The sequence below is a fragment of the Crocodylus porosus genome, unplaced genomic scaffold (assembly GCF_001723895.1).
Source record: "Crocodylus porosus isolate Cpor-Errol unplaced genomic scaffold, CroPor_comp1, whole genome shotgun sequence".
Classification (NCBI taxonomy): domain Eukaryota; kingdom Metazoa; phylum Chordata; order Crocodylia; family Crocodylidae; genus Crocodylus; species Crocodylus porosus.
The window spans coordinates 1,159,439-1,184,742 of NW_017728935.1; the positions used below are offsets into that span (position 1 = coordinate 1,159,439).

Genomic DNA, 25,304 nt, shown 5'->3' on the forward strand with positions numbered 1-25,304 from the left:
ACGGCACCGGGCAGCAACCTGAGCGCTCTGGGCTCGCTGACACAGACTTCCTGGGTGGCCTTGGACAAGTCCCTGCATCCAAGCTGTGCCTCAGTTCCCCCTCTGCAACCCACAGCTGGTCACGGTGCTGCTTTTCTCCTACACAACATCTGTTTAACCTGCAAGCTTTCCAGATTAGAGGCTGTTCTGTGTGTCAATACAGCGTCTAGGGGGATGAGCCTCAGTCCCTGTCGGTGTGTCTAATGCGATGGCAATGGGCAGTTCCAATCACCCCCCATTCAGCAGGATGGGAAAAACCCACAGCATCTCTGCAGGGCTGATCGCCACCTCCCCACTCGGGCCAATTCCCCCTGACACTGATGAGGCTTGAACTGTACAGACTGAGGAATACGTGTTCAAGCCCCAAGGCGCTGCAAGGAGTTGGGGTGGGAAGGGGAGAGCAGTCTCCTGCTTCTCAGCTCAATCCAGGAGGGGCAGCTACAGTAACAGGAGCTGTGCTCTGCGGCCTGGAGTCAAAGACCATTGCTCCAGTAAGCACAGGCAGGGGCTTGCTGCATCTGGGGTGGGTCCGTGGGAGGCTATTTAAGTCCTGCTGACACTAGGCATTTCTGGTGGTCAGTGCCCGGTCAGCCTCGGCAGAAAGGGCAGCTCTGGGAACCTGAACACAGACAGACTGTTGGTGCTCTGAGCACCGAGTCAGACGGTATTTAAATGCCGATGGCCGCCTGAAGCTTTTCCACACTGGCTCCTCAGGCTGTGAACAGGAGGAGGGATGGATTAGTGTTCACAACAGCAGGATATTGTTAGAGCACCCTCCTAATGTGGGAAGGACTGCCAGGTTGGAGGAAACTGGAGAGGCTGAGGCTAGCATTGCAACGGGGATGAGGCTTCTGATGGTGCCAGCGTCACAAGAAGAGATTGCACTTGTTCGTTCGCTCTGACTTGGCAGCTGAGCACCAAACTCTGCCTCTGAGCTGCAAATCCCCACCAGCTTCCGCCCCGCTGCAACAGAGGTAGGAGGAGAGAACAATGTGGCTGCAGAAGCTTGTGAAAGTATCACCTTCCACCACCCCAAACTCTTGTCACACCACCTTTGGGAGGGTCCCCGTTTCCCCAAGCAGGCTTATCCATCAGCAACTATCCTGGGAGAATAATGCAAACCTATTTGCAAAGCAAGAGCCGTCTGTCAAAGGAACCTTTGGAACAAAGAGTTTTTTGATACTGGGTGGATCGGTACGATAGTGCGATGCTTCTTCCAAGGCTTAGTTACATGATCATCTCTAGGCACAGTGTCTATCCCCCTCCCAATTATTTATTTATTTTTTTTTTAACTTTCTCTGGTGCACTCCAACCAAACTCAAAGCACCTTTGCGAAGTGAATGAATGGCATCTCAATGCACCCCTGGGAGGGAAGTGTAATCCTGATTTTACCCACGGGAAACAGCTATACTGAGAGGTTGGAGCTGTTTTGTCCATTCCTCCATTTTCTTGGTGCCCAATTTTGGACAACTTGGACTTGATTTTAGGAGACCAGGCTTTCCCACATGGACTACCAGTCCCGTGCCTGTGAGTCCCCTTCAGAGGGATGGGCACAGCCTTCTTGGACCAAGGGGAAACAAGACCCTGCATGAATAGATCACTGCTCGGCCATGCCTAGTCTCTTCATTCCTAGGTCGAGAAGAAAGCATGGCACCACAGCCAAAGGGCAACCTATGCTGAGGGCACTGTTTAATCTGCAATACAGTCGGTGCCCCTCGTTCCTTTGATTTCCTTATACCATCACTACTACTCGTTATTGGCATTAATAATTATTATGTACCTGAAAGGTAGGGCTGCGGTGGATTTACCCTGCCTGTCTCAGCGTGAAACAACCCCAGGCTTTGCAGCTGCTACAAAATAACGGGGGGGGAAGTCTGTGACAACAGCTCCCCAGGTTCAACTGATGCGGCTGCTGCCATCACTTTGCATTCTCCAGTGAAGGGTGTGGGGACGTGTGGCATGGGCTGGGAGGAGAGCTCAGGCTTATATCATCTTTCGTTGAGAACTAGTGAATTCTTTTAGCTTCTCCCACTGTGATTTTCACAACATAAAACTCTCCAGAAGTCCTGGAAGGACTTGTGCTTTGGCTCCTTTCAGCTCCCTCCGCCCAAGGGGCTCAGAGCCCGTTACACACACCGCAGTGAATTGTTATCTGCATTTTACAGACAGGGAAACTAAGGCACAGAGAGGAAACAACTGGCCTGAGGTGCCACTGGAAGCTTGGCTTTGGTAGAAGCTAAATCTGCATTTCAGGACCTAAGGAAAAGTAGTCTAATTTTCAAAATGGTCAGAGCACTGGTGACTCCTCTTGATTTCAGAGGGCTACGTGAGTGTCTTGTACCACTGAAAAGCAGACTACTTACTGCAGTGCTTAACCACGGAGTAAGTGGGTTCCTGAGTGCTGTGCCAGGCTCCTAAACCACCCAAGCACTCTTTCTCCAAGCAAAACCCATCTTTAGAGCCTGAACAAAATTATACTCCAAGCAGCAGGTGGCTACTCCGAGCAAGATCGGGTGCCGAAGATGGTCACTCAAGCCTCAATTTCACCATTACCGTTAACGACGTAACGATGACACTAAAAGGGGAGAGAAACTTTTAAACTCTATTTTTTCAACAGTTGTAAAATGTGCTTTACAGAGGGTGCAACAGGTCACTCTGCCCAGATGCCAGCGTTGCATATGCTGCAGCTGCTCCTATGGCTTTTACTTATATCACAGACACAAGTACTACGGCAGAACCTCACTAATCCCCTCTTTAAGGGCCTGAGTTGATGAGTCTCATTAGAGAAGCAGTGGTCTGAGCCCCCTGCTTGACGAGTGATACTCTAACAGCTGAGTGCACAACAGTGCAGACTCATATTACTATGAGGCCATAGCCTTAATTCAACCCTGGAATAACTCCACTGCCTTCAAACAAATTAAAACTGGGGACGAATTAGGCTCCGTTCCTTAGCAAAATGAACATATAGTACATTTGCTCTTATCCTGGGAAATACCATAAATAACAACAGGCCAGCCCTTTAGCTGGTGTCATTCCAACTGGTCCGTTTTGGCCCCTTAAAACTAACTTACACTGGTCAGACACAATCAGCAACACAACAACTTATAAAGCAGCCTCTTAAATGGAGCTACGTGCACATCCGAGCTATGTTTGCTAGTTTATTCCCCAATCTGCTCTGGTTGACAAAGCTGATCCACCTTGGAGGGTCTATCAGACGTCTAACCTGTCTCAGTCCAAGCTAGTCCAAGCTCAGCAGAGGGCAGCTCATTTACCCCCTGCTCCCAGCCCCCTTTTCAAGCGATGCTGTCCTGCAGCAAGCAAAGGATACGCGAGTGGTGTCGCTGAGCGGACCTCGTTTCCTACCATCCTCAATCCGACCGCTCACAGCACGAGGGCATTTCTGCTCCTTCTTCCGAACGGAAAATGCCTGCAGCTGGCATCCCCTCTCACCATCTTCCCGCTTCTCAGAGCCAAACTCTCCCCTCCCAGAAATCGCCCCGTTTGGGCTGACTCTAGGGAAGTCGCCGCTTGCCTGTGCAAACCCGCCAGCTCTCTCACGCTCTTAAGCGCAATCTTTTGCTGGACAGTTGTCGGCTCCGACAAGATCTCGGTAACCTGATCTCTAAAAAGGGAGACGTCACCCCCCTGAAACCGAACTCCAGCAGATGCCAGCTGGTGCTGAGGAGGGAGCCACTGTGGTGCCCGGCCTCCGCCGCAGCCACCAAGAACCCGCCTTATCAGAAACGGTGAACTCTGACTTTCCTGGGCTCCCACCCCAGGCTGCGTTGCAGATGGCTGAGCTCCCTGCCCCGAAAGCATCCCAGGACTTCAAAGGATGAGAAGTGCCCAGTTCTCCAAGCGACAGCCTGGAGATTTGCATAACGCCAGGCCTCCGTACAAGGAAGGCTGAGGACTGGAGCAAAGGCCACTGCCCAGTGTCAGGTACATGATTTGTGCAATAGGTTTTCTGCAAAACCTGGTCTCGGCAGTGAGGGCCTGATACAGGGAGCTGCTCGTGTCAACTTCAGATGGCAGTGGATGGAGCACTTGAAGCAGAGTCATTGCTTTGTCCTCTGCAAGCTTTTTGGGGCTTGATCTATTAGGGCTAACATGATCCCCCAGCTACATAGGAATGGGTGGTATTTAGCAAGCAGCACCCCAATACTGAATTAACACCACTCCTCCAGTAGCCAGTAGCAGCAATTGCCAACAGGAGCAGTGTCTCCGAACAGGCAGTGATGTGGAGGCAGGGAGAGGCAGAAGAGGAGGAAACAGAAGGTAGTGGAGGAGATGTGAAGAACGGGGCCTCTAGATACCCCACTTCACTGAATGGGAGTCAAATCTAGTGTGGGGAAAATCACTGTTACAATAATGGAGCTTATTAGTTCCTTGTCTGCCTTGGTGCTTTTGTGCTCACACCCTTTGCCATGACCCTCCAAGGTTTCATATGCAAGACCCACGTGCTACTGGGCATCCATAGCCTGAATTCAACGTTGCAGTCTTTCCACCGGCCGTGCAGAAGTCACAGGACACTTCAGCTTCCCGCAAAAGCTGAGCAACCGTACGAGTGTGACAAGGGGTAGAAACTTCACACAGGCCCATACTGGGAGCCAGCCTAGTTGCATATGGAAGGATGTCGGGCTTGGTGCAATGTCAGCCCCGGCTGGTGAGGTTGCCACAGGGTTCAAACCTTGATGCCCTGGAAAGGGACAGGACTTCAAGGGAGGTCTGGCCATTGCTTTACTATGGGAGATGACTGTCACAAGGGGACACTGTGCGAGGGCAGCGAGGAGAAATACTTTACACATGGGCAGGCACAGAGACGGCCGCTGGGAAGGAGCCTGCAGAAGCAGATTGGGGAGCAAACAAGCAAGAGAAGATGACAGCCAAGTCGACAGCTGCCCTGCGTTATATCCAAGGTGACGTGAATAGAGCTGGAGGGTGACTGCTCACAAGAGATGGGGTCCGGGGGAAGCGCTGAGGAGGCAGCACTTGGGTGGCGTAGCCCGAACAAGGACCACAACGGCACCCCCCTGCCGTCTGCTTGCTGCAATCCAAACACGCCACGACCCTTTACCCCAAAGCCCTTCAGCACCGGATGAGGTGCCCCTCATGCACAGGCATCGTGTCCATTTGAGATGCTCTGCGAGCCGGTGACATGAAAGGCTCCGTGCGATATCCCGGATGAACCTCCCCACCCCTGCTGCTGTGGCATAACGCTTTTGCCGCCCACGGAGATGAGGGATAAATGTGGCCCATGACCATCCAGCGATGGATCTTGCCCACCGCACAGAAGCTGATACGTGGTGCGAACCCGCTCCTCTCTGGTATGTCTAATGAGCAAAGCATCTAATAAGCATGGAGGTAATGCTGCGGGGAGCGGGGGAAGAGACACCAGCTGGTGCTGTCACTTCTCTTACAGTCATTTTTCCCTGTCAAAAAAGGCAGCTGTACTGGGGGGCCCAGCGGAAGCGTTTCAACGTGCCGAACCGGGCCGGACCAAACCCGCAGCGATGCTGTGACTGACTCCCCACCGCTTCCCGGCTCCCCCTACAACACACCCACGGCCCCTGCATGCCTTCGTTGTGCACGGCCACCTTGCTTCACCTGACCGCCATACCACAGCCTCCATGGGGCTCCTGAGCGGCCTCGTGGTGTTGTGGTGGCACCTCGAGGCCGGGCCCAGCACAGCTGTGCTAGGTGCTGTACACACACACACACATTGAAAGATGGTGCCTTGCGCACACACACTTATTGTATAAGTGGGCTCTTTTATCCTGGCTCCTTCCTAGGCCCTTCTAATGCCTTTTGCTGCCGGGAAGGTTTAGAGGGACTGATTCTGCTCTCAGGCACGTGGGTGGCAATCTAGAGCCACCGTGCTCAAGTCACTTGGCATCGGCGGTGTTGGTGACAGAGGCATTGGCCATGGAGCGGTGTTCATAGTGCAAGGGTCCATCCGGGGGCAAGCAGGAGCAGCAACCTGACTGTTCACTTCCGCGGTCTCTCCTTTCCCTCACTGCCCTGCTGCCATTCTCGCATTGCGGTTTCCTCTTGGCTTGGGGTGAGAAGCCGCCAAGAAAGCCTGTGCCCCTGTTGTCTCTTCTCCAAGAAAATCCATCGGGTAGGTGTACGCAGACTCTGTGCACGTCCTTCCTCCAGGCAGCCAGGCCAGTGCAGCTTGGGCTGGGGCCGGATATGGATTTTGCAAGGGGGGATGAAGGCACCACAGTGAACCCTCAGATTGTCATTTCTCTGGGGACCGAAAGCTAGAGTGACATGGGGCTGGCATGCCCTGTTTGTACCCCAGCTCTTTCAGCCTACAGGCACAGTCAGAAGCACATGCATCACCCCAGCACCCACATCTCTAGCTCAAGCTCTGCTGAAACAGCTGAATGCCGCCAGCCTCGTGCATGCCCCTCACAGCCCGGATCTGGAGAACCATGTAGGAACAATGCCATCTAGCGACCCCGGGAGTTATGGACAATGACTGTCCCCCAGCAGTGCAGACCTCTTTGGGGGAGGAACCACTTCCACGCAGTGCGCGGGTCCGTGTGACTGGGTCTCACGGACCTAATCCTTTGAGCCTGCTGCTGACTGTGCACCTGTGAATATAAGGGGTCTGTGCTTCAAATCCTCCCTGCTCTGATCCTCCCGAAGTAGCCCTGTTTTCTAGTCAGATGCAAAAGTAGAAGGGGCCTATCTTCCATGCCTAAGACTCTGCATGCACTCAGGGGCCCAAGTGATGCAAACCCTGTGGCACTAGAGTGGAAGGGCTGACCAGGATAAAGCCAAGGCCAGCAGAGACCTCTTGAAAACAACCAGTCTCACCTGATTTCCTCCCCCTGAGAGCATCTCAGGAAAGTGAGGCAAACCAGACCCCGACCTAGTGGGGTCATCCCGCCGTGCCGCACAGCAGTTCCGCCAGCCGCTGCCGTGGCAGTGACAGGAGATGCTCCGTTTAGTCATCCTGGACCTGCTGCCAAAGTGCAGCAGAAGCAGCCTCCAAGAGGAAGAGGCAGAGTCGCTGCGGTGCAAAGCATGGATGAACAATAAAGGGTCTTTTACTTGGGACGAGCAACTGTCCCTCTTTGCTACTGCCAGCTACCAAGGTGAAGCACTCCAGGCAACCCCTCTGTCTCCTTCTAGGTGCCTCTGAAGCAAAAGATGCCACCGGCACCTCACTTTTCCCTCTTCCCCACCACTCTGTGGGACCACATGGCATTATCTCTTGGCTTGTGCAACATCAAGAGCTGCCGAACAGCCCTAAGCAGAGCTTCCCTTCCCTCATCCAGCATGTCGTTTCCTTTTGCTGGACACCTGTCCAGCCTCCCTCTTCTGCACGCATGATGCTGGGATTCCCTTAGCAACAGGATTGAGAGTGGCAAGAAACAAGCAGTTTGGGTTGCACTGACCAGCACCTTAGCAGCAGAAAGCTTTATAGGCCCTTGCTAGCTCCTGCACCGCCCAGATGCCACCTCCACCAACAGCCTCTTCGCACAAGGCCCCCGTGGAAGGGCTCCCTGGAGTCCATCCCATGCGCTCTCCTGCCCAACATGCAGGTGAACATGGGGCGCAGCCGGACAATGTGCAAGGAGCCCAGACACCAGGCAGGTGGATCAAAGGAGTCCTGCTTTCCTCTTGGGACTGTGGGGCAGGATTAGTAAAAACACAAAGGATCTCACCTGGGTATGGACCATCTTGTGGGGAGAGGAGGGCAGTGAAGTCCCAGGGGCCCGTCCGTCCAGTCCCCAAGCTGCACCATGTACCGCGCCGGCCTGGACCCCCTGATCTGGCAGCCCCTCGGGACTGGGATCCCTTCAGCTTCAAATGGATGTCGCAGCCCTGCAGGACCCAGCCGATCTGCCTCGGTGCTGCTGCTAATCTGACAGCGCCAGCGAATGATCCCATCTGAGCGCCGGCCAGGGAGGATTAGCCTCGGCCTGCCGAGCACCAAGGCTCTGCATCCCTCCCCCAGCCCAGATGCCCAGCGAGAGGGGGCTCTGCCGCAGGGGCCTCCGCAGGGTAATCCCCTTCTGTCAGCCGCTCCCAGGAAGGCCTGGCAGGTCACCAAGGGGAGATTAGTGAGATAATGGAAAAGCTTTTCGCAGAGCTCCCACCACCATGGCCTGACCGCTCCCCTCCCACCCCCACCCCCCACATGGCGCCTGCTACCACCACGCTCTGGGAAGTGCGGACAGCAAATCTATGGCCCTGGTCAGATCCTCAGCCCCTGCTGGCTTCACCCCCACAGGCTGGGGAAGGTGTCCCTCCTCATGGCATGGCGAGCATCCCCATCTCTCCTGTACATGGGCAGCTGCCTCCTACCCTGGTCCTCCTCCACTGCACACATGCTAGGAAGGCACAGAGGGAGCTACGCCATGGCTAGGCAAGAGAGCATCTTCTTCGGTCACCAGCGACACTGGCTGTGGTTAGAGGCAAGAGATCCAATTTCAAGGCCCCGTGATTCACAGATTCATAAATTTTAGGGGCCTATTAGATCACTGGGTCCAAGCCCCTGCCCCGGGACAATCTGATCCCCTGTGCCTAATCCTCTGTTCCTGCCGGCATAAACGCAGCCAGGGGAGGTGTCAGCGTGCCCTTCCCCAGGCAGGGCTCTGGTGGTAGAGGCTGACTGGCTGCTCTTGGTACTGTCTGTGCACACTCCTTGTGCTTTTGTTGGCATGGACATGCATCATATAGGAACACACACGGGTGCATACAAAGCATGCTACACGCATGCACATGCACGCTACATGCATGCACATGCCGTGTATATAAGCCATATAAACACACAGACTAAACAGGCCACGCACAAGGGCAGGTCCTCAGCTGGTGTAAATCAGTAGAACTCCACGGAAAGCCCAGCCACCTCCTGGTCCCCGACCTGCAACCCCCTCTACCGGCTGTGCCCTTATGTGTGCCGTGCAGATGCCCCCAAAGGCACCGCGCTCCATGTCCACGTAGGCACGCGCACCTAGGCCATGTGTAACTATGCCATTCTCTCTTCCCCCATCTCAGAGGCTGCAATCCCCTCCCTTGATGCTGCCAAACCCGGCTAAGGAAGGGAGAGTGCCCAGCGGAGGAGCAGCAGCTCTGCCTGCTGGCCCCACATACCTTTCTATGTGGGGAGAGATGCATTTATCACCAGGGGCCTAATGCATTGCAGTGCTGCAGGTGTCACCATCTGCTCCTCACACCTGCTTTCTCACCTGCCCAGCAACTGCAAGGAGGTGCAGGGGGACAGCAATAATGCCCCAAGAAGCTTCCCCCAACATCCAGTCCCCAGCCGGCTCTCCCTGCCTGGACACTGGCTACACAGAGCCAACATAGCTGAATCACAGTCACTAGGGGCTAGATCCTAGCCCTCTTTGGGCTCCATCTGTATAGAGAGACCAGCCACAAATAGTAATAAGCATCCAGAGGGACTCCCTTGTGCAATGGTAGCACACAGCCAACAGGCAGCTCTCAGGACCCTTTGTGTGCAGCTTGCATTATAGGTACACAGTGGGGTGGACCAGGAGGAGACCTGCCTCTAGGATCCCAGGCACTGATACAGTCCATAGGTGCAAAGCTGGTGTAAGACTGAGTGGATCTAGCAGGTATCTGAGTTGCCTTTATTGGGGATACTAAAGGCTCTGTTTGGGGACCAGAAGAGCGAGCAGCATGCAAAAGGGGATGCCTTAATAGCTGGCCTGCCCAGAAGAAACCTTGTCAAGACCGGTGGGTGGGAAGCCCAAAGACCGCACTGCTGGGAAACCAGCTGCAGCTCACGAATGAAAAGGGCTTGGCCAGTTTCAGCTCACGGCTCCCCTGTCCAGCTTGGACCCACTGCAATGCCCCAGAACAGGAACGGCACAAGGAACATCCTGCTCCTGCTGCAAGTCCAGCTTCATGCCAGCCTTGTCAAGTCCCACAAATCAGCGTCAAATGCAAGGAGTCTAGAGCAGCCCCGTGGACTCTGACTGAGACAGCTGTAACGGGAGCATCCGCAATTGAGGGCTGCAGGGAGAAGGGAGCGGATCCGCCTGCCCATCGACCTGGAAAGGAGCTCACAAAGATGCTTGCTGCCTCACTAGTAGATAAGGGCAAAGAGTCTCCGCATCTTTTTGCAATAACATGTCATCTCCCTGGACTCTTCAGAGCAAAACCTACTGGGAAACAGCACAATGTCAGACACTGCTTCCAATGAGCCAGGCAAGAGTTCCCTATTTCATTCTGTAATTACCCCGTGTGTAGCATTTGGTCTGTTTTTCTAGGCTGGACAAAACAGCAGATAAAGCACCCTGGGAGACGATCAGAAGGAGCTCCCTGGAGGTCTTTGCCTTGCTAGTGTGAATCCTTGAAGCTAGCAAAGGTTTACTTCAATTTTAGAACATTAATTTCCCAGGCACTGGATGGTTCAGGTGCCTGGTGATGTGTTAAGCTATGCGCCTGTTACCTCCAGGTCACTGGTCTGAATCCAGCTCAGGCCAGCTGGGATTAAAAACTGGTACCACCCCCAGGCAGCTTGATGATTTCAATTCAGCTCTTAAGACAAGTGTCAGTGCCATACAAGCTAAATATTATCCCTATCTTAAACGGGGGTGCAGGGGGGTTGGGGGACTTCTCTACGTTACGCAGCATCTCTGAGCTTGAAACAGGAACCTGGATCCCAGTTCTCTTGGTCTAATGACTAGACTCATCCAAACAGTTCATCTCAGTAATGTATCCCGCAGGGATCTGTGATGCGTGCAACACGGACCCAGATCTTTGAGCCTGCATAAAAATCCTTATTGCAGTCAGCTCCCTCTTTCCAAATGGCCAACAATTAAGGAGGATGCTTGTGGGATTTCAGGATATTAATATGTGCAAAGAATTTTGCCAGACAAGGTTCTTTGAGTAGATGTGCTATCTTTTATTAGACCAACTAAATAGTTGCTCTTCGCAAGCGTTCGGGTACAAACACCCTTCTTCAGCTTTGTACCCAAAAGCTTGCAAAGGACAATTTTTCCAACTATTTAGTTGGTTTAATAAAAGATATTACATTTACCCAAAGAACCTTGTCTGCCTATGTCCTTAGACATAGACACAGCTACAACCAGCACCCCTGCAAAGAATTCAGTTACCGTTAGAGGGAGTTCTGTGTCAAAGCTGCAGCCGGGCTGCCGGGGAACAGACAGGAGGTTTTTTTAATGCAGAAGGGCCTCAAATGCAATTTGGTAACGGGAAGTGGGAACTTCATTAAAAATATGTATCGGTGGCTGCTCCAAGAGCTCTTGCTGAGGCTCAACACTTATATAAGAGACTAAGCCAGCTCTCTCTTCTAAGCCATTATGCAATGAACTCAACATTCAGTAGGAAATTCCTGGGTGAAAACCTTCTTCTTACATCAGGACTGTGATCAGCTTTCAAGCACCAGGCTTGGGTAGAATCCACATGGGCCTCCCATGGGGCAGATTCAGAAAGCCAGGCAAAGCCCAGGGGCAAGGCCCTGGGGCAGACAGCAGCTAGGACTGACCCTGCTGGCACCACAGGGGGTTAATGGGAGCCTGTCTATACTGATGCATCCAATCGCTTCCTAATGCCTCAGTTTCCCCATGTACTAGATGGTGGTGATGATATGGACCTGTCTGCCTTGGGGGTAATAGGATTTCTAAATAAAGTAGGATTCATATTTTCCCCCCCACCCTATTGGGCTTGGTATTGTACAAAAGACACAACACCAGCTCCCTTCACTCTACAGAGGTTGTACTCGGTGATTCAGACAATGCCCAATAGGGCCCCAATCCACCAAAACAAATGAGGCCTGAGTGTGAAAGGTGTTTAATGTGCCTAAATATGTAGGGAGGCACCCAGTGCAGGTTTTAAAAAGGGAGTTAAGTGCCAGAGGGTTTTTGCTAAGCCCAGTAGACTCCTGTCTGCAGTGCTGGGAACCTACACCTACACATGTGGCTCTTAAGCATGACCTCAAGTGGAAACACCTGAGCCCTCCGGCTATCTGTGGCAGACAGACTGCGATTAGCATCCCTGCTCGGCGTAAGGCGACACGGAAGTACCGACAGGCAAAGTGATTTCCATGGACCCAGCTACTTAGCGTTAAATTAAGCATGTGCTCAGGTATTTTGCTGGATCATGTCCTACATGAATAAACCAACAAGAAGGAGACTAGGGAGAAAGCCAGGTAAGAAGAGAGCCCAAGGCATTTCCATAAATTAATACCCACAGTAGCCTCATAGAGCAGTCAGCAGCCAAAGTAATGCTAGAAAGTAGTGTTTGTCAAACAGGAGCTTGGAGAAGAAGGTGATAAGCACTTTTGTGGTATCTCCATCCTTAGAAATATTCAACAGCAGGCTGGACAGAAACTTGGCTGGGACGGTTTAGTCAGGGCTGACCCTGACTTGAGCAGGGGGCTAGACTACATGACCTTGTGAGGTCCCTTCCAGCCCTGTGACCATCAGTAGCTTCCATCAGGCATCTGGTCTGGCACCAGCAAGAAACAGTGGCAAACACGAGGCTCCATCATACTAGACTGCCCCAACGCACAAAGGCAACAAGCCTCGCTGAGAAGAGACAGGATGAAGACTGACAGCGTGGTCACAGCCCCCCTCACTAGAGCGGCAATCGACCTGCTGCCTAATCCAATGGCACTAAGTACACCCTGCACTCGTTCCATCCCAGCGCTGTTTACAAGGCTTCACTCTGTCTTTGGGGGTTAAAATCCCCAGGGTTCGGTACTCAGCTCAGACAGAGAAACGTTTTAAAATTATTGCTATTATGATTACTGTTGTTGCTGCTGTGTTATGTGTGTCCTGCCTGGGAGCCCCAACCTTGGCCTAGGATCACACTGTGCTTGGTGCTGCACAAACACAAGGCTGGCTCTGCCCCGATGAGCTTGCGAACTACAGCGATCTTTGCATCCCCCAGTCCTAGACCAGCTTACCCCAGTGTAATTCAGAGCCATCAGTGTGACTACACCAAGGACCTGTAATCCCAGCTGGGTCCTTTCTGCCATTTATGTTCTCCCTAGTATTTTTCTTTGTACTCCAAGCACATCTAAAAGCCACAACCAAGATTAGGTTGGATGATCTACAAAGACAGCAGCTTTAAGAGGCAGCCTCTGTCCCAGAGAAAGAGCTTGGGATCTAAATAGTCAAGACCTATTAAGAGGCACAAAGGAGATGAAGCTGCACAAACGTGCTACGCTCAGTGTCTCCTAGCACATCAGTGGCAGAGCTGAGAGCAAAATTCAAGGACCTTGAGCCCTGGCTCCAAGCTGTAGCTTCTAAAACACAGTAAGCAAGCATTTGCCAGTGAATGCCTAACTTGAAGTCTTCCTAGTGACGTTATAACCCAGACCCGAATCTGCCTCGCTCTCCTGCAGATGCACTGGTGTCTACAAGACTAATAATAAAAAGCTTGTTTGTGCAAGCAGGCAAAACGGATGCGACTCAGGCATACTGCGTGGAAGCAGATATGTTGAGTGAGAAGAGACCATTTAATATTATTCACGTGATTTTAACCCCATTTGAATGCCCCTGGCCTGTCCCTCACCATGAAACGTGTTCCTCCAGAGCAAAGCAAATGACTCAAAACAGAGCAGCAGAAACAGAAACTCCCCGTGACCCAGAGATAACTTGGAGTGACAGCTTTCACCACGGTCATCAGTTGCTGGTACCGACATGACAAGACACGGAGCACAGTGATGCCTGCATGGACCATGACCTCTGTGGGCCAAATCTTGCTGTATATCTCATCAGGACACTCCAAGACACGGTCCTGTGCCTCCTAGCTTTCCCCATAAAAATGAGGATGACGACACAGCTCTGTGGTAATAACAGATGCCAAAATAGGTGAGTTTATCCCCGTGCGGATGACAAGACAAGAAGCCTTTGGGGCACTTATGGCCTACGTCCTAACGAAGAACATGTGGGACTTAATTGATGCCTATGGCCCGTGCTGCTCCTACGCCAGGGAGGGAATTTCCCCCACTTGTGCTAAGTGTGATTGCAAAAGGGAAGTGCTATTGTTCTCTTTTTCTCCTTTTTTTGGAGAAGGAAGCAGAGTGGTTTAGGGGGCTACGAAGCAGGGCTGGTGGGGGTTTTCTCCAGCTAGTAAGCAGGGTGTGCTTTAACCTGCAATGTGCAGCTTTGCTATCGATTTTCAATAGTCTGCGAGCACAAAACGGTTTAATCATACTGAGAGCCTTGCAGCCGCAGGCAGCACCTGCATTTTGAATGGCTAACAACGCCGCACTGATTTATAGCCCCGACAAAGGGACCACGCTTTGGCAAAGCCCAGACAAGACAGACATCCTCCATGGGAATATTCCTGGCTCCCAGACACCAGTCATTGCATTCTCCCAGGCCGCAGCCAGTGGTTTGATTACAGCTTTGAATCTAGCCAGTGAGCAACTGCCAATTAGCGGCCACAGAGTGACTGCTCAGAATAAATGCCTGCCTCGATCCTCTTGGCTTAAGGGTAAATGAGCACCTTTCTGGATATATAAAAAACCAGAACTCTTGGTTCCAAAATGATACCTTTTATTAGACCAACTGGAAAATGGCAAGAAAACCGTCCTTTCTGGATAACGCTGAATGAGGAGAGGAAGAGAAAGTACATGAGAGCGTGGCTGGCCACAGGGGACAGAAAATGATGGTGGTGGTTACTGTCTACTGCCCTACTCCAATGTGCAAGGGAAAGGGGATGTCTCTGGGGCAATTTCTACTGATATGGAGGATTTTCTTCCCCCTCCTTCACTCGAGGGAGCAGCTCTAGTGGTAAATAAATGCCAGGCGGGGACCACATGGCAGCTCTTACAGATGCCACATTTAGCATCCAGTTCTTGCCTGCCTTGCTCCTTCCTTCCCCTAGCAGGGGTATACAACATCCTCATTCAAAACTGGTAGCATTTTACACCCGCACTGCAAAATTGGAGCAGGTGGCAGGAAGGGCAAAGCAGGAGACGACCAGGCCCTGGATCTCCCGCTCCATGGCCCTCTGTTCCACTATGGATAGTTGCCTTTTGTAATCATACCTACGCGGTAGCATGGAGCAGGCCCACTATATTTGGTGCAGCACGAACACAGAGCCAGGCTGCAGTCCCTGCTCCAGGGAGTTGTGTTTTGTTCTCACTCAACCAGCCCCTGTCCTGCTAATGGCCTCCCTGGGAAACCACTCCTTCTGGGGAGCTTATTTTAACCCCCAGCAGACAGACACATGCCTGGAGAAGCACGTGGAAGGGGTTCTCCTCCTGGGAGAGTTAAATACCTTCCATGCCACACTCCATCATAGTCAGCAAGGGCAGCTAAGGTCACATGCAGGAGTGTGAGAGACAGAGGAGCTCTCACCTGTACTATATAACCCTCGGGAAGAAGCTCTCCAAGCTCAGGGAGCTGCTAGCCCAGGGCAGCACTGCCTTCCTACCTACCTGGCTGGATGGTGTTGGTACAGAAGCTCTTCATATCTCAGCGCCAGGTGTGTTTGTACAGTGGGGGCACGCACACGGGTGCGGATGCTTGTGTGTATGTATGCTGAAGCACCTTATGCACTTGCATCTGTCGAGTGTAAGTGCCCGTATCTGTGCACGTATAAATGTCTGTGCGCGCAAGTGTGTATGCATCAGTGCACCTGCACGTGTGTTAGGATGCGGAAGTAAAGGAATGTGCACAGGGGCCTTATACATTAACTCTTTCACCACCGCTGGAACATACATAGGCCCTGACCATACACAGACCTGAACAGCACTTCAGACTGCATCACACAGGGAGGACCAGCCAATTTCCTGCTTGTGCCTTATCACCACAAAAGAAATCACTCCAGAAAAAGGCCATGGATTCATTTTTCCCCCCACTCCTAAAGCTACGGAAAAATAGTATGACACAATGGAGTTAATATTACAGCGCTCTCGTCTTTCCAGGACAACCTTTTTTTTTTTCCATTGCCCTAAGAAGGCCTCTCATCTGCATTATCACCTCTTATCTTATTTTTCTTTGTCTTGAGCATTTAATTATTCATCTGCTTTTTGTGCCGGTTTATGCAGCCTTATCAGCTGACACAAGCCCCACTTTGTTTCCAGGCTCTGATGCGTCTGTGTATGCCACAGTTTGGATTACATGTCCTTAAAACCTTGCTGCAAGGCAACTGGGGTCAGTCGGGCTGGGTGCTTCACCACGGACCAAACCCAAGACCAGCACAAAGGCCAGATTCTGCTCTCAGACAAAGAGAGATAAGAGCCTTTGGTCCCAGGGCCCTGAGACTGCTAGGCCATTTTCTAAACAGCCTGAGGAGTCTTTAGATCAGCAGAAAGGGCCTCGCTTAGCTAAATCTGCTTCTGCACTGGACTGTCCTGTCCAGTAACATCTCCTTATACCACTCGGGCCGAGTCAAGTTGGTGCATTTAGCATGCATGCAAGAGTCTGTGGACAAACGTGTGTTGGCAAGTATGTCTATAAGTGTGTTAGGCATTAGCAGTATGATTGTGTGTGTGTGTGTGTGTGTGTGTGACTGTGGACATGGGCTACTTTGGAACAAACTACCTAGAGAAATTGAAGAGTCCCCATCCTTGGAAGTTTTCAAGAGCAGGCTGGACAGACACTTGCCTAAGCTGGCTTAGTCAGAGATGATTCTGCCTTGAGCAGGGGGCTGGATTCGATAACCTCGTGAGGTCCTTTCCACTATGATCCTAAACATGTGCAGGTGTGGACAAGGAGGGCATACCTATATCTAGGCAGATGTGCCAGTCTCTGGAGGTTTGCATGACCCCTGTATCGGTTAGCCTGCTTCTGTGTCTAGCTGTGTGTGTGACTGCGTGTCTGTCTGTCTCTGCTTCTCGCTGTGTCCCTGACTGTGTGATAGGCTCTACATGTACATGGGCTTGTATGCATAGACATAGTTCTGTGCACGTCTTATGCATTTCTGGCCACATGTTCCTGGAGTGGTAGTTTCTATTGCAGCTCTAGGTATATAAATAGAAAAAAAACAAGTGCAGACGGCAGAACAGAAACGACTCTTGTTGGTATTATTTCCATTGCCTCACAAGGCAACAAAAGGGCCCAGGTCATATTTCGCTCCTCAAAGCCTCAGTGTAGCAGAGAGAAGAATTCATTTCAGGCTGTATGGGAACAATCACAGCCTGTTGAGATCCATCTGTCCCACTACCCTGGATCCTTTTCTCCCGCCTGCATAAATCAGGCTGCCAGGAGGTCACCGAGCTGATGAATGGTATCGGCGTGGAAAGGGAGGCTGTCACCTGAGCTCTCCAACTACCATTCAAGCAGGTGAAGCTGCTTTTCCATCCATCAGCAAAGGGATCTGGGCCACGAAGATGAACAAAGCACTGTGTTTTAGAGCCCGGGAACTAGTAGTTCCTCCTGGGGACTTTGCCAGGCCATGGGACTGTGAATGCAAAGCTCTCTGGGAAAGGCCACTTTTTTGTCACAGTGGTGAATTTCCCTGAGGTTTGTGCACGCTCTATTCCTACTTATAAGACGAGGACAGCAGGACAAGGACAGGGCAGAGTGCAAACAGCTCCTGCTAAGCACTTCCCCAGGACACATGCAGTCCCTGTTAGTCCACCCCCACCTACCCCCAGTTCTGCCAATGCACCTTTATCCTCCTGATTTACAGCTCCCATTACTCAAGCCCTGGACTCACAAAGCAGCTCTCCTCGGGCTTGCCGCCTTTTCCAGCTCTACCAAAGCAGCTCAACCCAGGCCTCTGTCACCCCATCACCTTCCAGCCCTATCCACCACGATCTCCCTCCACTCAGGTCTGCCAAGACCCCCACATTCCCAAGCCTGGGAACTCTGCACAGCTCTGCAAGTCTACAAATGCAAAACCAGAAGCACTAGGAACACCTACAACATGCCCCAGGTAAGAAGGCAGGGAGTTGAGGGCACTGACAATACCCTGCCCATGCAATAGCAGGGAAGTAATTGGCTGATCCTGAGGACAAGTGGCAGGCCATCACATTCTTGCAATGTTCCTGCGAGTCTTGAAATATTGGGTCTTCCCCTTAAAGCACCAGCTCCTGGGGTACTCATGGCTCCTGAGGATCTCAATTCTCGTTTCATGCAAATAGCCTGGTTTCAGTCCTCAGGGCTATGGGGGAAAGCTTAAAAATCAGGAATCCTAAAGTCTTAAGGCCCAGAAGGCAAAAAAAAAGAACCCCAAATGCGTGATTTTTAAGCCGAGCATCTGATTTTTGAGGGCTGGGGCGTCAAGGGAGTCAGCAGTGCTGCTGGGGGAATGCGCAGCCTTTTGGGCACGAGCACGAGGCCCAGGGTTCAGCGAAGGTCACCAAAGCCATTTCACCCGAGCCCCTCGATCAGCTCTGAACGGAGGCTCCCTGTAGCGAAAGCCCAGGGCACCGGGCAACAGCTGACAACAGAGTGAATAATAATCTCATCTTCTCCGTCCACTCACCCGGGAGCAGCAGAGCGGGAAGCCGCTACCCTGTAGCAGGCACGTGTCATTTACCGCGGCAGCCGCACTTTGTCCTCGGCGCGCCGCACAGCTGCGTTCATCTGAACAGTTTCAGAATGAACTCGGCTAAATGCTAGAGGGAAATATCATCCTCTCCATTAGCCACATGCAGAGACATTTAAAAATCACTTTGGACAGCACTGATTTGCAGCCGCTTACCCTGTCTGCATAGTTTAGCCAGCTGCGTGCACTGCTGATCTGGGCTGAAAAGCCTTCAGGAAAGTTTTCGATCCAGCTGGAGAGCTGCGAAGCCGGAGGCTCCGACTCCTACCCCCGTCAGCTTGATCCTGGCTCCTGCCACAGTTGGAGGCAAGGCAGGTTAAGCACCCACGACAGCTCGCATCTCCTAAGACAGGCACAGGACGCCTCTGCGTGTGGCATGCAGCCGACCGAGGATGGGACAGGCAGCATAGCGGCAGATAGGGCAGGGAGCAGAAAGCAGAGCAGCAGAGTGGGCAAGGGCAAGCGATTGGAGTGGTGCTTGGAGAGGCTGTGGGGTGTCTGTCAAAAAGGCTAGCCCCCACTGTGCTGTGCTAGCCCCCTGCATGGGCATGTGATGGGATCGCTGCTCAGTGCAGGGGGCCCAACTCAGCCCACGCAGTTACTTGCGCTCCTGCACGGCCTCTGCTCCAGCAGACCTAGGAGCACAGCACCCTCTTCCTCCCCTCGTCCTTGAGGGAACCTTGATCCTCATCCCAAAGCAAGGAGGCGCTGGGTTGATTCATGCAACACGCACCCCACGTGTCAGCTCCCACCTCCCGGTGATGACAAGAAATCATTAACGATACAATAAGAGCTAATAAGCGCCACGTTTGTAACCGGCAAGTTCCTTGAGTCAGCAACTGAAGGTACAGGGCTTGGCACAACAGACCTCGATCCTGACTGGGGTCCCTGGGGCACTGCTGCTCTAATCGTACCAATAACAGCAACAACAGCTCTCTCTGGGACTCAGGATTTCATGGTTGAAATAACTGGCTGTAAACGTGGGCCTTTCTTCTCCCAACCCCGCCAGGCAAGTAAGCAGGCTGATATCCTTGACGTCTTTCCAAGCTCGGACTCCTGGCAAGAGCCGGTTGCTCTCCAGGTCCCCTGCCGCGGGCAGACGCAGCTGCTCATTTGCAGGGAGGCAGCGGGAAAGCCAAGATTGGAGGCAGGAATTGGGGCTGGACCCCAGAAGTCCCGAGTCTGCAGGGGAGGCGACGTCTGGGAGTCAGAGCAGGGGAACAGGAGTCTGACGCCTGGGCCTAACACCTTAGGCTGGGAAGCAGTGTGATTTAGTGGTTAAAGCAGGGGTCTAGGAGCCAGGACTCCTGGGTCCTTTCCAGCTTCGGTGGGCTGTGTTTGGGGTTTCTGGATGCTGTACCTGGATCCTGGATGCAATATGGGTTAGTGGTTAAACCAGGGGGCTGTGATACTGGCTGCATCCCAACTCTGTACCGTCCTGCTGGGTGACCGCGGACAGACAACAGTTTTTCAGTGCCTCAGTTTCCACATCTGTAAACGGCTACAAAGAGAGTCGCTGAGGTTAGTTAATGTCTACAGAGCTCAGTGTGAGCGCTAAGACCGTGGCTGTGAGGGGGTACAGCTGCTTTAAAATATTTTTAAGGGTATCTCCCAGGTCAAAGAAAGTTCACATCCCAGTTATACAGACAACTTAAATCCCGTCCTCAGCTGCAAATTCTGCTCGAGTGATTAGATGCCCCGGACAGGTGGTGAATTCGCCCCCCGCCCCTCTTCTCCCACCCGCACTCCAAGGTCGCCCTGACTAACCGCAGACCCGCGTATGGCCACATTGGATCCATTTCTTTGGACAGAAACTTCTTGTAGGTCTTTTGCTTATCTGTGGGGAAAACCCCTTCCATCCCGTGCTGGAACCAGCTCAGCAGCGCACTGCCAAAGCTGCGGTTTGCTGGGACACCGCTCTGTGGTGCTAGCGATATTAACCTCTCACTTTGTGGTTCCTCTGTATTATTCTTTGCCTCGCACACAAGAAGAGGCTGAAGCTGAGACCCAGCCTCCATTAAGGCTCAGTGCAGAGAGAGCTGGGTACCGACACTGAGCCGGGTGCTAACACCCAGTCCCAATGCAATGTGCGTGCATCTAAAGAGCTGATGGCTGGGAAGAAACTCAAAAGGGTCCTGCAGCAGCCCAGGGGCAGAGCTAGGACTACAGTGCCCGACCCATGATGGGTTGGTTGTAGCACCTGTTCAAGAGCTGTCTTCTGCCACAGCTGTAACACCCACCTGACGGATGGTCTCCCAGGCACCTTCCATCAACGGCAGCACGGGAAGTCACTGCATCCTTTACCTCTGGTGCCCTCCCTGCCCCAGCGGTCACATGGGAAGGCTTAAACACAAAACAAACTGCCATGAATTAGGGAGGGGAGCCACAAATAAGCCAGGGGGGGTACAGAGATGGCTCTACAGTCAAGTGCCGTGCCACTGCTCAGGTGAAACAGCCAGACGGGCTGTTGCTGTCTGAGCAGTTTGGGTCCGAGACGCTACTAAAGACCTTAGGCAGGATTTACCCAGCCCTCTGTACGACCCGTTTCTCCCTCCCCCAAATCCCTTCTCCGGGAATACGCTCAGGCACATTCTTCACCTTCATTTCACCCAGAGACGTGCAGCAGCCACCAAAGCCAGCCTGCTCGCTCAGTGAGGGTGAGCTGCTTAGTTAGCATTAAAATTCATCTCCCAGGCTGGGATAATTACCACTGCTTCTCCTTCTGCGTGGCTATGATGGAAAGGTGTCCTTTCCAAAAGGTGCTTTAGGTTCCTCTACCTGACAGATGGGCCCTGTCACATGTGGCCACTAGGAAGCTGCTGACCAAACCTCTGGGGAGACAGTCGGCTGTGAGGTACGAGCCCGGCATGTAAAGCAGGTGTTCGCTGAACTATTCGCTTTCTCAGTGGAGATTCAAAGTGGGTTTATTCAGCACCACTGGTCTGGGGAAAGGGAGGCGAGCTCTTCTCATGGCATAGGCATGCTCCCCTCTGAGCTCCCGGGGTGTTTGCTGTTGGGCCAAAGGGTAGTATAAAAGTTTACTCCAGACTCTTGTCCAGCTCCAGAGAAATCAGTGCCCCTATTGAGATCACTGCTAGTTTTGTGTTTACGCTAACAAGCCCTACTTCCAACAGACAGAAGCAAGAGTGTCCCTTCGACATATCTGTTAGCAGCAGATCAGGGACTATTCATCTGGGCACTGCTGGCGCAGCCATGACTGGTATCTGCGATCCAGGCGATGGGTCCCTCAGAAATACAGCACGCAGGCCGACTGAACACAGACATCTGCTTCTGGGTGTGCATCCGACACGGAAGCTGCTTAAGAGTCAGTAGGCCAAGGCCCCAATCCTGCAAGGTACTGAATGACCTCAATGGTCAGTATTTTCAGTGGGTGAAGGTGCAGAATCAGTCCCTGCGTGCTGCCTGGTTTCTCGGAGGAGTTTCTGCAAACCCCTCAGAAGCAGAGCCCCGGATTCACACTCAAGAGATAGAAGTGGCTGGACCAAGCAGCAGGGTATGTGTTGAAGAGCTCAGGGACATTTCACTCTGCAAATCAACCTACAGACCTCCGCCTGTAATTAGGCAGCCACCGCCCGTCTCAGTTACATCCTGTGGTCCCACTGACTCTGGGGGGCCTGCGTGGCCGTCACACAGGGCAGAAGGGTGGCCTGTAACTAAACACCTTGCCAAACAAGACCACTACCGGCCAGGCCATGAGTACATTGCACCAAATGACTGCAAAGGGTTTGGGGGCTGCGAGTTAAAAATAAGCCTGGAGACCAATGCTGGTAGTAACAGGAGGCAATACAAACCGTGAGACGGTCCCTTTATGGGCGCGAATACACATGCCCGGGGACCGCGGGATTAAGCAGGTGCCCGCAGGCTGACGCAAGTTGAGTGACCACTATGTGAGCGATGAAGAAACGGCTGGGTATAGCACGTAAAGCCTGCTGGAGAAGGTGTCGACCCAGGCAGGCTTCTGCAGACAACCAGTAACCAATGAAGAAGTGTGAGCCTGTGTGTGGGGCAGAGGCTCACATTTCCTCAGAGCCAAACATTTCACTTCCCATTGATGTCCTCAGTGCGACTCAAGGGATGGTGCGTTTTCAGCCCTGGCCCCTCCGCCTCCTTCCTCAACTCTCTCCAAATATCCCACTGTGCTGAGTCTGGCATGACTGACAGGCATAGGAGATGACCAAACTCCTCCCACGAGTCACCTTGCTTCGAGGGAAAGCCATCTGCCCCCCAAAGGGCTTTCCAAAACAGCAGCCCCTTGGGAGAGAGCAGAGACTAACCCAACCCATGCAGAGCATCTGTGCATGTGCTTGGGGGTGGGCTGCCTCAAAGGGAACGCTGGTGCTCCCCAAAAAGCAAGCAGTGGAGCAGGGTGAGCCCTTTTTTGTGGCTGCAGCATACAACTCCCTGAGTCCTTAATTACGATGCTGCAGGCATCTGGGCCTGCTGGACCCTGTAGACTGGCATCTACTCCTTCCACGGCGCACTTCCCGAACAAGGAGCAACTCCACCTTGAAGAAAGGACCTCTTAAGTGTCCAGACTGCAGCCAGAGGGTTTAAATCTAGGGAGACGGTGCCAGTTACAGCCGTCTGGCAAAATCTCATGTCCTAACATGAGCGCCAAACTTTGCCCTACAGCAGCCACCTTGGCAATGTGCCTGGAGCCTGAGAGATGCACCTCACACACCTAAAATGGAGCAGGCTGCTCCTCCCCATCTCTGGGACAGAGATGCTGCCCCCATATGAAAGCTGAGGCCATTGGATTGTGGAATCCATTAGGCCCCACCGGATCCTGCACAATGAGCCAGCTCGGGGCACCAGCCTCACGTCCCTTCACGGTTCAGCCTTACCTTGTCAGCAAGGCACTCCGACTCCTCCGCGAGGAGGTACACGGCTCCGCTCTCGGCCAGAAGGATGGCAGTGTCTGTGGTGGAGGAGGACCTCGGCCGGCCCTGGTGCTGATGCAGTATGGCGGTGAGGCTACTGTCCTGCGGAGCCTTCCGGACAAGATGGGGGCTGCCTTTCTGGGGGTCCAAGGAGCCACTTTTGGTCCGGCGGCTGCCGCTGTGCAAGCTGGTCCCTCTCTTGATGGACGGGCGGGAGCGGATCTGCTGCAGCACCCTGTTGAAGGCGGTGGGGCGCACGGGGAGGTCATGCAGGGACATGGCGTAGGAGACCCGGTGCATCTCCGGGGAGCGCTCTTTCTCGTCAGGGGAGTCGTGGTCGGACATCCCGTAGTGCGGTGGCAGCGAGTCCTGGGAGTTCTGGTGCTCCCGCTCCCGGGACCTCCGGCGGCTGTGGAAAAGGTGCTTCAGGCCATGGCCAAACATGGAGCCTTCTGACAGCTGCTGAATTTTCTGTGAGAAAGGAAAGAAAACCAGGGACTCAAATCATTAATACTGTACCCTGGACTCCCCAGACCTAGTCTGAATCAGCGTGTTTACGGCAGTGCCCTAAAAACATCACTTGACGGCACACCCCGAAGGCGGACAATACATATAATTATTCCCAATGTACAGGCAGGGAAACTGAGGCGCACGCAGGATAACTGGCTCTCCTACAGGAGTAACTGCGTTAGTCAGACCCCAAGCCTGAATTTTCCACCTCAGATATAAGACAGCCTGTTGGGAAAGCCCCAGCAAGGGTGTCCCTCACGGCATGTGCACACGCCTAAATCACTTGAGGGAAGACTTCCTGTCATATTCTCTGCCAACTCACTGGCTTCCTGGGCAGTCCTGGGGGAAAAGTCTGGTCATGGCACCTCTCTTTATGAAGCCTAAGGGAATGTGCTACATGGCAAGAGGGGAGAGCGCGAAGGGACAAAAGGAAATGGGAACTGCTTACCAAAGATCGCCAAAGCACAGGCTAAATCCAGAGAGTCTTTGCACCCCCGGAAGGGGTCCTACTCTGACCACAAGGGCACAGGGGCAGGATCAGGCTGCGCTTCCTCATGATTTCTTTTGGTCAGGCACCCCCGCATCATGTTGCACCCTGACTTGCACCCAGAGTGCCAGGGACTGAGTGCAAGGGCGCAACACTAATAAACCTGACGGCAGGATCAGTGAGTGCCTCCTGCTCTCCTCCTGGATCCTGGCTGCCACAGACTGCGCAGGCAGAGTCCCTAACTAGCCGCCCCCCTTGCTTGCAGATGGCAAGGCACACCCTGCCCTGCTGCAGCCACAGGGATCCGTTATTCACCTTGATAAGGGGGCCTGCCCTGTAGCCTGAATTTTTGCCCCACTGCAGAGGCGTCGACAGCATTACCCCCAGGTAAGGGCAGAGTCGGGACCTCAGACTAGCCCAGAACACATGAGCAAAGCGAACGGGTAACTTCCGACAAGCCCCCGTGGTTTGTGCGACCTGCCCTGCACAATGGCAACCTGAAAAAAGCCAAGTGTTTTCTTTAGCTGGAAACACCATGGTTACTTCTAGCTTTTGAAATGCATCTGCCAACGCACTGGAAAGCACCACCCGCTCTGATCATGCTCCAGAAAACACGTGGCACCAGTTCTCCCCAGTGTCATTACCACTTTCTTCTGGAAAGGCAGCAACAACGATGCGATCAGCCCCCTGGACATTAGATCTCCTCACCCTGCGCACAAATTTCCTCCGAGATGGACTTCAGGCATTTTTCTTGCCAGACACACCAAGATGTTTAGGCCTACAGGCTGCTGGGGCTCAAGCAGATGGCCAGCGTTTGACATGAGCTGGGTTTCCACTATGGGAACTTAAAAGCTGGTGTCCATCTGGATGATGCATCGACCTTGCCATGCCCTAGATGGACA

At 52.9% G+C, this 25,304-nt stretch overlaps 1 protein-coding gene across 1 annotated transcript in view; it reads right to left on the minus strand.

Annotated features, from left to right (window-relative positions):
• The window catches only part of TMCC2 (transmembrane and coiled-coil domain family 2), a 59,078-nt gene that overhangs the window by 20,539 nt on the left and 13,235 nt on the right, over positions 1-25,304 (minus strand). The window contains exon 2 of the mRNA XM_019546565.1: positions 23,370-23,876. Coding sequence (XP_019402110.1) covers positions 23,370-23,876 — 507 coding nt within the window. The remainder of the gene's footprint in view (positions 1-23,369; positions 23,877-25,304) is intronic.